The 13,983-nt window shown below is 38.2% G+C and overlaps 1 protein-coding gene across 9 annotated transcripts in view; it reads right to left on the minus strand.

Annotated features, from left to right (window-relative positions):
* The window catches only part of SEMA5B (semaphorin 5B), a 532,760-nt gene that overhangs the window by 19,130 nt on the left and 499,647 nt on the right, over positions 1-13,983 (minus strand). For all 9 annotated transcript variants that reach the window (XM_081938785.1, XM_081938788.1, XM_081938787.1 and 6 more), the window contains 5 exons: positions 11,452-11,677; positions 8,752-8,970; positions 6,942-7,112; positions 6,070-6,219; positions 4,691-4,735 (listed from right to left, as the gene is read on the minus strand). In XM_081938785.1, coding sequence (XP_081794911.1) covers positions 4,691-4,735; positions 6,070-6,219; positions 6,942-7,112; positions 8,752-8,970; positions 11,452-11,677 — 811 coding nt within the window. The remainder of the gene's footprint in view (positions 1-4,690; positions 4,736-6,069; positions 6,220-6,941; positions 7,113-8,751; positions 8,971-11,451; positions 11,678-13,983) is intronic.

The raw sequence follows: 13,983 nt of genomic DNA on the forward strand, positions 1-13,983 counted from the left end.
ACTTCCCAACCATAAGTTGCGACATTTGTATTACAATTTATAAACAAAGTATTACAAGGTTTCAAACATTGCTACCATGCTGGCCCTTCTTTCAAACAAGATGCTTGTCCATCACTATCTCGGCTATTTGTACTACCCTACTCATTGCTGACTGGATGCTAGCTGGCTTCTGGGTGCAATTCAAGGGCTTGGTTACCACCTTTTAAGCCTTTTATGGCCCAGGGCTTAATTTGAGGAACCACCTATCTCCAACAGTTTCTGATCGTGGACAGAATAGATATGCTCCAGGTTTCCTTGATTAAATAATGCCATTTATTGAGACCTAAGAAGCAGACCTTCTCTAGAACATCATCTCTTCCTGAGATCCGTGTGGGTCTCACCTCTCGATGTTCAAAAAGTCACTGAAAAATTGGCTATTTTCCCAGGCCTTGGGATAGGTTGGTTGCCAAGCTTTGATTGCTTCCTGCTTTTAAACACTCTAAGCCACATAGAATGACATGGTGTCAGATAGACTCTAAATTTTAGGTATTTGTGCCTGTATGTATGTGTGTGTGTGTATATATATATATCTCCCTCCTACCCTTCCCCTAAAATCAGTTTTATATAGAGAAGTGAACTGTATGGCAAAAACATATTAAGCGAAGCTTGCATCTTCTCAGTAGCTCCAGAGGACAACTCGGTTCTTTTTCTACGATTTCACCTGCAAACTTATAGAGAAGAGATGTCCTCTTGATGATTAAAAAAAAATACTTGTACGTTGCAACCATAAAAAAGGATATTTGGATAGCTACTGAATGCATGAAGGCCTGGAAATAATTTTCTGCTTCCTTGGTACAAGCAAAATGCAATTCCGAAAACACCTAGGACATTGCATATACCTTACTCCCTTCCTATTAGTTTGCCCAACGCAATTCTGTGCTAATGGGATCATACCTTCGGGAGAGGGTGCGGCTAAGAAATAAATATATTATTATTATTACCTTGCTTTTTTTTTAAAGTCTTTCTTTCTCCTTCGATTGAAACTGAAACTAAACATTAAAGCTGACAGGTTGAAAAAATGAAGCTTACAAACAATACACACCTAAAGAATGTGCCTGTCATAGAAAGCACATTTCGCTAATCGTAAAGGAAAATAGCCTTCAGGGTTGCTTAAAATGCCAGGGAGGAAATAAAATAAACTAGATGATAAAAAGAGGCCGACTCCTGATATTTTAGTTGGAGGGCTGCCCTGCTGGCCCCTGGTGATTTATTTATTTATTTAGTCCAGTTGTATGAAAGTCACTTGCATCTCAACAAATGACTCTGGAACAATATCAATCAGAACTCCTACTCATCTAGCAGGGTTAGGAATAATCTAGAGGAATAAAAGGTGCCACTTTCATCATGATATCAAAGTTTCAAAATCTGAACCCTGGCCTGTTCCTTGCCTATGCATTGTATGTTTTTGTGGATTTATGGATCATTGATCCTAGATCAGTCATTGATTATCCGTGCTTCCTTCCTCTATTTAGAGAGCCAATTTGGGGACAGGTTAAGGCAGAAATTGAGGGACTGGAGCTTCTAATTCTATTTTAGGCCTGAAGCCAGCTGGGTGACCTTGGGCTAGTTTCTCTCTGTCCTAGGAAGGAGGTCATGGCAAACAACTTCCTAAATCTTGCCAAGGAAACTATAGGAACTTATCCAGACGGACATTAGGCGTCAATGTTGATTCAAAGATGCATATACATATAAACTTCCTTTGCTTTAAAGGATGGTCTCCTGACTTTGGCTCATTTGGTTATTTTCAATTGTTTTGCTGAAACAATTGTGTCTAATATTGTGTCTAAGAGACTTGCTAAGAAGTGTGACTGTGGTGGGCAGGAGCTGGAATTAGGGTGTTTTTGATGCCCCTAAAACTGTTCCTGCCAATTAGTCCCTAATACATTGTGTAACCTTCAGAGTCATTTTACTGAAAGTGAAAAGAAAAAATGCACTTTTATTAAATGGTAAGATTGTCCTTGTGTGATCAGTTGAAGAACACATGGAATTATAGAATACAAAACATTCTGAGCAACAAACATCCCCTCAACTTCCCCTCACAATTGTCTCACAGGAAAAAAAATCTTTGTTGATGAGGGGAGCAAGCTAAATCAATTTTTAAATGTGTAGTAGAAATTCCAAAAAGAACAATACTTTTTCATGTGGAAATTTTTGTGGCATGTGAAGGTCTTTTTTTTTTCTTTCAAAGTCAGAGTCTACATTAGAGCATCAGCAAAGGAGCACACAATATTATAAATATTCTCAAGGGCATTGTAACTACAAAAATGCAATACTTCTATGCCCCTGCACTTCTCATGGATATTATGGTTTGGTGAGATAAATGAGAATTTTCAGCTCCAATCTCAGATCTACAATTTAAAGATTCTTCTGGAGAAACAAATTGCTTATTAAACTGATCTGAAAGGATTGAGCAAATATTATCTCATGAATCTAACAATGGACAGAACTTTAAGTAAATAAAGTTTGTTGCTTGTAGATAAGCAGATTTCTTTTTTCTGCTACCAGTCATGAAATACCACATGCATTAAAAAGCAACTTTCACCTAAAATAAAAGTAGAGGGAAAAGAGTCATCAGTATTTGCAGCTGATTATACTGGGAGACATAAAAAGCCAATTTTTCTTCTGCCCTTTTCAAAGTCTTTGGTCATAACTTACAAGTAACTACAGAGAACAGAGTAATGATTCTGCACAAGGAAAATGCCTTTCCCTGAACTTTGAAGATAAACCTTAGTGATTGGCAACTTTTTAAGGCAATCCAGATCTTACAAGGGCTGCCTTGCCTTGGTAGCCCTGGGATTTATAGGTAGATTTTTAACGACGTATCTCACCTTGATAAAGAATGGCCCAGTGCTATAGGCGGCTGAAAAAATTACTGCATTCTGATTATATCAATTATTCCGATGCCCCTAGCTTCTCACATCCTAGAAGCTAGTATTTTTACTGTTGTCAGTAACAGGTTTACTACTGTGCTAAGCAGCCTAAGTAGATCAAAGGCTAATGTAAAAAGAATATTTAAAACATGAGGCACATTTAGTGAGTTCTGTAGAAGGAAAATCGAAATAAAAAAACTTCAATCTTGCAGGGCAAAGAGGACTCCCTGCCATTCTTGTTCTTCAAGCATCACGGCTGTTGAGTCCAATTACTCCTCCTCTGCTTTGCCTGCTTACAAGGGTTGACCCAAAGCTTTCTCCCACCCTGGGGCTTTTGATGCCTGATTTCCTAACAGACTATTTTTTCCCATCTGCTAAGTACTTTACCACTCAAAAAAAAAAAAAAAAAAAAAAAACCCACTGGAGCTGTATTGAGGCTTTATGCAATGGAAGTTGGCAAAAATGTCCAAGGACATGTTCTTCAGTTGATTTATTTCTTCAGAAAACATGGGCATTTCTTAGAAGGAGTAGAGCCTTGAACCGCAAGATGGATGGTAAATACATTTGATAAAGAAGTAAGCAATGTGGAGAACTACAATTTTCAGGATTTTTAGAATGGTCCCTAGTTAACGGGAAATAGGGAAAAGTGAAGGAATTTATAGAACCTAGGACAGTTAATGAAGTTAACTAGAAAGAGAATGAAGGGTGTAGGTGGAAAAGAGAGGCATGGGAGGGGATCTCAATGGTTGAATGTACCGTATTTTTTGAAACATAAGACACACCTTTTTCCCTCAAAAAAGAGGCTGAAAATCTGGGTGCGTCTTATACACTGAATACAGCATTTTTAGCCACTGAAACCCCTCCCCCTTTGCAAAAATAGCCGTGTATAGCCTTTAGGAAGCTTCCAGAGTGCTCCTGGGGGCTGGGGAGGGTTAAAATGAGCGAAAAACAGGCCATTTTTTGCCCCCAGAAGCACTATATAAGCCTCCTAAAGTCTATGCATGCCCTTTTTTGACAAAAAACAGGCCTATTTTTATGAAAAATGGGCTGGGTTTTGCTCATTTTACCACCACCCCCAAGCCCCAGGAGCACTCTACAAGCCTCCTAAAGGCTATGCAAGCCCCTTTTTGATGAAAAACAGGCCCGTTTTCGTGAATAACAGGCCGTTTTTGGGAGGTCTGCAGAGTGCAAAAACTTTATTAAAAAATTTGCCTCTTCAAAATCTTGGTGCGGTTTATACTAGTGCATCATATACTCCGAAAAATATGTTATTTGGATTTACTCACTTTTAATGTACGCGAACAAATACTAACTAAGTGAATGTGAGTTTCTAAATAAAACATGTCCTGTTTTTTTTTAATAAAAATAACAAGTATTACAAAACTGATCTCAAATTTGACAATTAGAGGAATTTTTTTAATGCTTCTCCTAAAACTCAAAGTTTTACCTGAACTGGGGAACAGTAACAATTTGCTTGTAGAGACACTCAGTGACAAATCTACAATTAAGAGAGTACTAAGGAAAACACAGAATCTTTTTCTAGTTCAATGAAAAAGGAATTACACCAGAAAGGTTTCTGATTTCCCTAGTAATTAATTATTCTGAGAATCTCACATCTATATCAAAAAACTTTCCCTCCCCAACTCTGATAAGGAGACTCCAGTGGAATTAGGGATATCAACAGGATGTGAATCACACAGATTAATGGTTTGGTTGATGCATCCCAGAAAAGAATAGGCATGTTAAGATAAATGCAAGATCTATAGTTAGCTGTACTCTACCTCCACAGTTCGTGCTCTCATCAATGCTTGATGCTGGCAGGATTACTAAACAAAATGAAAAAAGGGAGGGGAAAACATCACTTTTGTCATCTGCGACAGTGTACAGGCAATTAAAATGATTTTGCTCACTACGTGGCAAGTTAATTTCTGCTGCAAACAAGGAGCTCTTTCAGAGATCTGGTGAAAAATACAGAATGAAATATCATACAGAAAAAAAAACCCTTCTTGAAAAGAACATGCTTCCTGTTAGAACAGAAATGTGGATAAGATTGAGAACTAGTCAAATATAATAGTATTCTATTGTGGAAAGACCTGTGCACAAATCATACAAACACCTCGAAGAAATGAGTAGAACAATTCAAGTTGCATTTACAAAACATCTGAACGCCACAGGTGGGTAATATAGCACACATACTATGTTTTTGCCTCCCGACTCCAAGCTAGCTAGCTATTTATTAAATAAATTTATATAACCACCCAAGTCATGCATAGGTGACCCTGGGTGACTTACAACATTTAAAACTTTCATCTAAAACTTTCATCTGAACATTTAAAAGATTCATCATATAAATAAAACTGTTTAAACACCCTAACCCACCCTTTATTATATCTTATATGATATTATTTATTTCACATCTTTTAACTGAAGAATAATAGTATTCTTGGAATTTGCTGCAACAGACAAAGCAATGAATATATGTCAGTATTTTAACCATTTACTTTCATGTTACCAGTGACTAGCGTTCCTCTGCTAGTTACTGATCTGATTCATCCAAATTCATCTAACTTTAATGCAAACGTAATGTTTTTGTAGTACAGAATATCTTGTCTTTATGAGTCATAGGATCCTTCCCATCCATATAAACATAAATATATAGTCTACTTTTGAATTTGTAAAAGGATAAAATAGTTTCATATTTGCTCATTAAGAATGTAACTGATGCGCTTTTTAAACATTTTAGCCATATGCTAAATAAAATAAATGTTAGTTGTAATTCTACATGAGACAAGTAACGTCTTGAAAATGGTTTAATCAATCATAGCTAAAACTCACCATTTGCAAAATCATTATACTCCTGTAAAGTATAGATTATTCCTAAATTGTTTCTTTTGTACCTACCCTCTATAATCATACATTAATTTGTATAATATTTATACAAATATTATTTGGCATTTGCCAAATGCAGTCTTCTTATGAATGTAAGCTTATGAAACATGAAAAGAAACCATTGATTCAATAAACCAACCTGCACACACCATCCTATTGACATTAAAAGTAGCAACCACTTTTTTGCTCTAGGGAAGCTCACCCTAACATTTAATCAACTAGTCAAATTCTTGCCTCTCTGGTGTACTGAAATATATCAAACTCTACTTACCAGGGATCTCATTATACAGACATTCTTGATACTGTGTACTGTTCCCTGCACATTGGGCAGATCCTGGGCTGTGCATTTCACAGAAACGGCTACGATACTGGATGCTTTCTTCATTGCATAAACTCCATTCAGACCATTCAGACCAGCCTCCTTAAAATTATGTGTGTCAGAAATAAGATAAATTAGGCAGGATAATTCAGTGTCACACTAGGAAAAAAGTGTAAGAGATAAACACTGAGCTAAAGATTTGAATGAAGTTCTTCAGCTGAACATTCAGCTCTGGAGTTCAAAAACATATTGACATATAAGATTATCAACATAACTTTTCAGGTGTATGCCTATGACATATTTTACAGAACATCCTCACTTACCAAAGTAAGCTAAAACTGTGTTTCTCTCAGTTTCATCAAAACCTCCTCCTTTAGCTTCTAACTTGGAATAAAATGTTCCTGCTACAGTTGTTTTTAGTAACCATTTGGGAACGGATAATGTACAGTCATGCTTTTACGACTAACTGTTACAACATCACTTTAGAGGCTATCAATAGAATCACCGTCTTTGTGGAATACTGAATATTTTTTAATTTTAATATTAAAAAAAAAACTGTGAAGATGGCATGACAGAATCCTGGCAGCTCTGTTCCATCAATGGGCTTTTAAGGTTATCAGATCTCATACAGCAGAACTGATGACAATCAGCAGCTGGGATCCAGCTAATTGAAATTCTGTAATTCCCACTTAATTGGAGGATGTCAATAAGAAAGATAATATTAAGCATTTAACAGTAGTTAAACAGTAGTTATTATTGTTGCATAGTAATTTTGGAAAGCACTATACTATCGGGTCCTAAAGAACAACTAAAGTGTTTGCTACCTTCACATAGGTGGGTATTACAGAGGGCTTCCTCTGTGTGTAACCCAATGCAGATATCCTCCCCATTAGTTGGTGCTGGGTTGGTGCAGGTCCGGGTACGCTGGTAGTGTCCACCTCCACATGTTGCTGAGCACTGAGACCAAGGAGTCCAGCAGGACCATGAGCCCTTCACTGCAGATGAAATAGAACACAACAAATAGGCACCTCTAAGTTTAAGCTACTTCAATCCAACTAATAGCAATAAGAGCCGTGGTGGCACAGTGGTTAGAATGTTAGAATGTAGTATGGCAGGCTAACTCACTGCTCACTGCCAGCAGTTCGATCCTGCCCGGCTCAAGGTTGACTCAGCCTTCCAAGGTTGGTAAAATGAGGACACGGATTTTGGGGGCAATATGCCAACTCTGTAAACCACTTAGAGAGGGCTGTAAAGCACTGGGAAGCAGTATATAAATCTAAGTGCTATTGCTATTAATGACAGACCAAACATTATAGTGAAATTATGTTAAAGATAGGTGGTACTATTGTGATTTTAGTCTTACTTTTTATATTTTTATACAACTGCCAATTAATACAAGTTCACTATGTGAGAGTTAGAAAATGTAATATTAAGACAACGTAAAACATAAATTACTGAAACTCATTTAAAAAATCATTAAAACACTGAAGATGTTTAGATGAAAAGACTGTAAGACATGGATTTAAATATATTTGAGTGAATACAAGCATCTTCACGGAAAGTACTCAAAATCCATAATGCAAGGCTTTCTGGAAGATTTTTCAATAAACAAGGACACTACCTCCAAAAATACTTCTGAACATATTCCCCCTGTCTAAGACATTATTTCCCTTGTTTTACTTAGACAAGGCATTCAGAGAAAACCTCAAAAGAAGAACTTAATAGTACAAGTAGATAAATACATGGGAAAACAGTCTTTGAGAAAATCTGACCATGAGCAATATAGAGTTTAAGGATTAAAATCAATATTTTAATGTATGAACCACTGCAATTGACAAAGCACTTTGTTCTGTGTGAAAATGCCAATACCAGTAAATAAAGGATCAATCTGGACTATTCTGGAGTAGTAGCAACCTTGACATTGTTTTTAAACGCAGGCAGTATGCTGTCATAGTGGTCTGAATCAGGGATGGGTTTCAAAATTTCTTACTACCAGTTCAGTGGGCATGGCTAGATGGGGAGGTATGTGACTGAGTGTGCGTGGCCAACTTGACATCACTCACGCACACTCAGTCTCATGCCCCCCCCCAAGCCATTTCCATTAAAACGGTGGTGAAAAGTTTTGACAGAGGGGAGGGGGCTCCAGCCTCACTGGACCTAAGGGAGCGCCTGAAAACTATCCAGTAAGAAAAAAAATGTTTTTGTCCTCCCTAGCCCCCAGGAACACTCTGCAGGCTTCAGCAGGGCTGGGAGAAGGCAAAAACACCCCTGTTTTTGCAAAAAAATAGCCCATCTTTGGGACTTCTCTGGGACTGGCATGTGCACACCATTAAAAAAAGGGGGGGAATTACATTTTTTCAATGAAGATAGTTCTGCGCATGTGCAGAACAGAAAATATAGATGGAGGCACCCAGGATAAAACTGGTATAGTCACATGTCCGGTCGAGTTACTACCTATTTGGCAGAACCGGTCTGAACTGGTAGGAACCCACCTCTGGTTTGAATATTTTAGACCAGCCTGGGAAATTAGGATTGTACAGTGAAACAATACAAGTTGTTTTGTAGAGAGATGCTCCAATGCTTTCAATAGCAATGTTCTTGCTTACATGCTAATTTTTTTTAAAAAAGGCTTACCTGGGCAAGGGTGTGGGTTACAATCCTGATATTCCATTGCAGATCCTATGCAAGGAACACCACCATTCTTGGGTTCTGGATTGGTGCACATTCGCTTCCTGGTTCTGAAGCCCAGTTCACAATCCCGGGTACAAGATGACCATCCACCCCAAAAGGACCAGCCACCATTGATAATCCGAATAGAGGTCTTGCCACTCTTCAGAAGGTCATCGACTAGAGCTAGTTGGGGAGAGAAATAAAAGGTGTCAATTAAATATACTAGTAGGGCAACGATATCTACACAAAAAATCCAGGCAAAGCTGATAGGATGGGCATCTAATGTCCTTCTGGTAATGGGACAAGCTACAACTTTCTCTATTATACAATGAATTACATCTGATTTCCATTTCAAGCTGGCAAAGCATTGTAAATCATCTCTTGGCCCTCTTTGTTTTTGTTTTGTTTTTAACTCTGCTCCAAGTTCAAAGTTTTGCAATTTAATGCAATGCTTAAGGCACCATAAAACCCAGATATACTGAAAAGAGGGTATACTCTTTCCACCTCTCTTTCTTGAAAAGAGGGCAAGGAGGTCCTGACCCAGACAGCAAAAATTTCTGACCAGGTTGTAATCTGATTTTACACAAATGGGTAGAATGAAATCAATAAATAAATAAGAGGAAAGGCTTGTGCCTACGTTTTTTAGAAACTGGCCTCCTGTACAAAGGAAATCAGAAATTATGAGCTGTTAACCATTATAATAAATTAAAATAAATTGTTAAATAATTCAGGACATATCTCATTAGATATTGATATATCAGCTACCTTAATTTTGAAGCACAGTTTCTATTTCCTCCTCCTGGGGTATGTCATAGATCAAATTCAGCTTGGTCTTCTTAACTAAGATATGTCCACTTTCCTTAGTACTGCACTCCCAAGGCAAGGACCATTTTAGTTCTGATTTTCTGCCAATGTCTGGTGCTGACTAAGCACCAGAGAAAGGAACTCATCTACATTTTTATGCTTTGATAGCACAAAATGATAATAAAAGAATTCCATTCTTCACATTAATGAAGACATCATAAAGGAGATGGCATGATTACCTCTGGGAAAAACTAGGACAAAATTTAAGAGTTTTGGTGGAAAAGATATCTCATCAACCATCCTGTTCCCAAAATACTTAGCCAGCAGAAATGAGAAGAACGAACAGAAAAGAAAACCAATGCTACAATCTTGTGGCAGCATAATTACACCTCCTTAGTTATACACTATTTAAGAAATTCTCCTTATCTTTCAAACATGTTTCAGCATTATATAAGTAACATTTAATAATTCTCTCATTATTCCTTCTTTCCTAAACTAAAAGATGCAAATCTTTCCTTATAATGGAGTTTTCTCAGGCATCAGGCTGCTTTGGAACTCTTTCTGGTTCTTTCAGCAATATAGTATCATTTGGGGACACAGCAACCAAAACTGTGCAAAATATATCCTACTGAGTATATAAGATACTGATATCTAAGATTTTACGCATCTCCCTTCCGATTCCTAGCATGGAAATTGCCTTTCCCACAACCAAGCTGATTTCTTAATTGAGTTTTTCATCACGATCTTGAAATATCTTTTTTGGTCAGCTGTTGACGATAAAGTCTTATCTGTTGGCAAATGACTTAATAAATAAACAGGAGACCCCCCAAGGATGCAGTTTACTAGCCTATGTGAACCAGAGACAGAATGCTTCTGGAAAGTATATTAGGACAGTTAATAAATGCTTTGTCATCTAAGTGACAAAGAAATCCCAATCAGATATAAATTCATAAATGTTTCTCATGGCTGTTCTCATAAAATGAAGCCTCGCCCTTTTAAGAACATGTCAAGCCTGCAAACGTGCAAATTATTGCAAATAAAGGCTCTGCTCATCAAATAATGAGCAAAAAGAATGGAAGTTCGGTAAGTAGACAAACAAAAAGATTTCATCTAGTTACTTCATACTGTAGATCAGGGGTCCCCAATCCCCAGCCCACAGACTGGCATTGGTCCATGGTTCATTAGGAATCAGTCTGCGTAAATGAGCAAAACCCCATCCATGTAGCTGTGGGATCCAGGCAGTGCATGAAACCACGTCCCCCCTCCAGTCTGCAGAAAACCTGCCCTCCGGGAACCGGTCTCTGGCGCCCAAAACATTGGGGGCCCACTACGATAGATGATTCTGATTACAATACTTTTACATGTAATCAGAATGCTACACTCACTGCCACAGTTTCTTTTGGGGTACCTGATGCAGATTCATTCATTCATTCATTCAATTTCTATAGCTGCCTCTGGGCAACTTACTATTCTAAAATTATAAAACAAAAACAATTTTAAAAACATTAAAACAATAAAACACTCACAAAATAAGTAAGTACAAATAGCATATGGGATGATTAATCAGCTAACCAACTTATGCACTGGGAGTGATTCTACTTAGTAAAAGTAATTCTTATGCTCCTGGAGAATGTTGAGATGGGTGCCTTTATAAACAAAGAAATTAAGAAGCTCCCACTGCGTCCTGTGAGTTTCATGCATTCTAATTTCCTAGAATTCATCATCTCTACCAGCTGGCTTCGATCTGCTCTTCTACGAGCAGCCCGGATTGGTGCTTATCCAACCCTCTGTTTCATCCACCCAGGCTTCCCCTATCTGAAACAAGGAGATTAAAGTTGTCTGCCTTCTGGCAAGACATACAATCTGTGTCACAAACTGCGGAGCCATCATTGGGGCAAAACCGACTCTCTGTCTTCTTTCTGCCAAACTGTAGGTCATGGGGGTCAGCCAGCTGAGCGCGACAGGTGTAACGGAAGCGCTGCTCTTGGCGGGCCCCACTTTGAGTAATATTGGTAGGGGTCCAAGGGGTCCAGGGTGTGCTTCTCCGGACTTCTGGGCAGGCCTCTGGGCTGCAGGTTTTGTACTCCTATAGAAAGCAAGAAAAGGGAAAAAAGGGAAGATCAAATCACGGTCTTTAACAGTTGGTTGGGGAAATACAAGTTTACCACTACCCTGGGGTACTCCACAATTTAAGGAGTCATCAGATAAATCTGAGATATTTGATTAAAAATACAGAAATCGTTGAGGCAGAAATAAAGCTCAGAAGGCATATAAAACAAGTTCTCTTATTGCTCCCAGTGCTTTAATTAATAGAATATAATACTGAGGTGGCAGAACATAGCTGAATAATATACATTGCTCAGGCATATATACACAAATTTTATAGGCAGGTCCCAGGTTTCACTAAGGTGGTAAAACATTGGGGGGGTGTCACTTCACAAACAGATTCTCATGATTGAATGCTATTCTTTGTTAATGCTTTGTAAAAATATTCTTTGGATAAAAAATACCGATGCCAAGTCAAACTCAGCTTCCCATCTGAAGACAGAGTCTTAGAAAAGCATAGGAGAAGCAGTTGTGTTGTGTTCCTGTAAACAGTTTCTACTCACAAGATAAAGATAAATTACAAAAAAGCACCTGAAGGCAAGACAAGAAGCAATGGATGGAAAGTAATCAAGGAGAGGACCAACCTAGAAACTAAGGAAAATTTCCTGACAGAAAATTAATCAGTGGAACGATTTGCTTCCAGAAGCTGTGCAGGCTCCCAACACTGAAAGTTTTTAAGAAGAGATTGGACAACGTATTTGTCTGAAATGGTACAGTGTCTCCTACTTGAGCAGGGAATTGGACTAGAAGACTCAAAGGTCTCCCCCAACTCTGTTATTCTGTTAAATGAATTAGAAAAATACAGCAGTTTAATATTATTTTTCATCATGCTTCTTCTAGAGCAAACATTTTAAACAGGGGACCAATTCACGATCCCTTAGACTGTTGGGGGGTCCAGATTGGCTGGGTGGGCATGGCTAGGTGGTCACGTGACTGGGTGGGCGTGGCTAGGTCATGTAACTTGGTGGGTGTGGCCAATTTAACAGTCCATTAAACAATGCATACAAATTAAAGTTTAATTTGTTTTGCTCCTGGGGGTATTTTATTTGCTTTTGTTTTAATGTTGCTCTTTTGGTTGCCTTTTCTTTCTACTAGATCGTTTTTTCAGTTGTTCAGGAGTCTAGTGGTCCACTTCAGGAAACTCAGTTTTGCAGCAATTTCTCTCAGCCCCAAGGAGCTTGAAAAATCTCTCTGTTTGTCTCGCTCTTTCTTTCTTTCTTTCACTCTCCCCCCCCCCTCTCTCTTTGTCTCAGTGGTGGGTTCCTACCAGTTCTGCCCGGTTTGGCCGAATTGGTAGTGGTTTGGTGGCCTGGATCACTGGAACCGGTTCCCCAGATGCTGCAGTTGATGTCACCATCTTGTTTTTCAGTTCTGAGCATGCGCAGAACAATTTTAATTGCACTGTGCATGCGTGCAGAGTGTATATCAAGCGCACGCACATGAAGCACACACACAAGTGAACTGGCAATAGTGCCTGGCGGAATGCACCCCTGCTCTGTCTCTCTATCTATCTCTCTTTATCTATTTTCTGGAGGTGGGGGAGGTGAAAAACAGGCCATTTTTCACCTCCCACCTCCAGAAGCATTCTGCAAGCCAAACGTGTTGACATCACCTTTCATTTCCAGCCCGCAGGGCTTGTGAAGGTAAGTCCTGCACTCGGCTGAAGGTGGGCAGGGTGATGTGGGCGGGGCAGCCTCGTGGTCCTGCACACGCTTGATTAATGGTTTCGGCAGGCCACATAAGGTCCACGGGCCGTAGTTTGAGGACCCATGTTCTAATCTAGAGAATACCCATTTAGCTTCTTACCATAAAAATAACATTTATATCACTTTGACGGCCAGGGGTATTCAATTTCTCCCAAACATCCTTGGGAGAAGTAGGAAAAAATGCTAAATTCTTTCAGCTTTATAAAGAAAGTTCTCAAACATGTCCTATGACTATATATATATATATATATATATATATATATATATATATATATATATATATATATATATATATATATATATATATATATATATATATATATATATATATATATATATATATATATATATATATATATATATATATATACATATACATACATACATACATACATACATACATACATACATACATACATATATATATATATATATATATTTGTGTTACAACCCCTGCTATGCCTAAATATGGGAGGAAGGTCACTACTCCCTCTTTCTGTCCTTCGGCTTCATCACAGAAGACCATGCAGGCAGAAAACCATATTCTTATTTTTAATGTTGCCTTTTATATTTGTGTTGT

This window comes from Natrix helvetica, assembly GCF_964273705.1.
Source record: "Natrix helvetica genome assembly, chromosome: 1".
NCBI lineage: Eukaryota > Metazoa > Chordata > Lepidosauria > Squamata > Natricidae > Natrix > Natrix helvetica.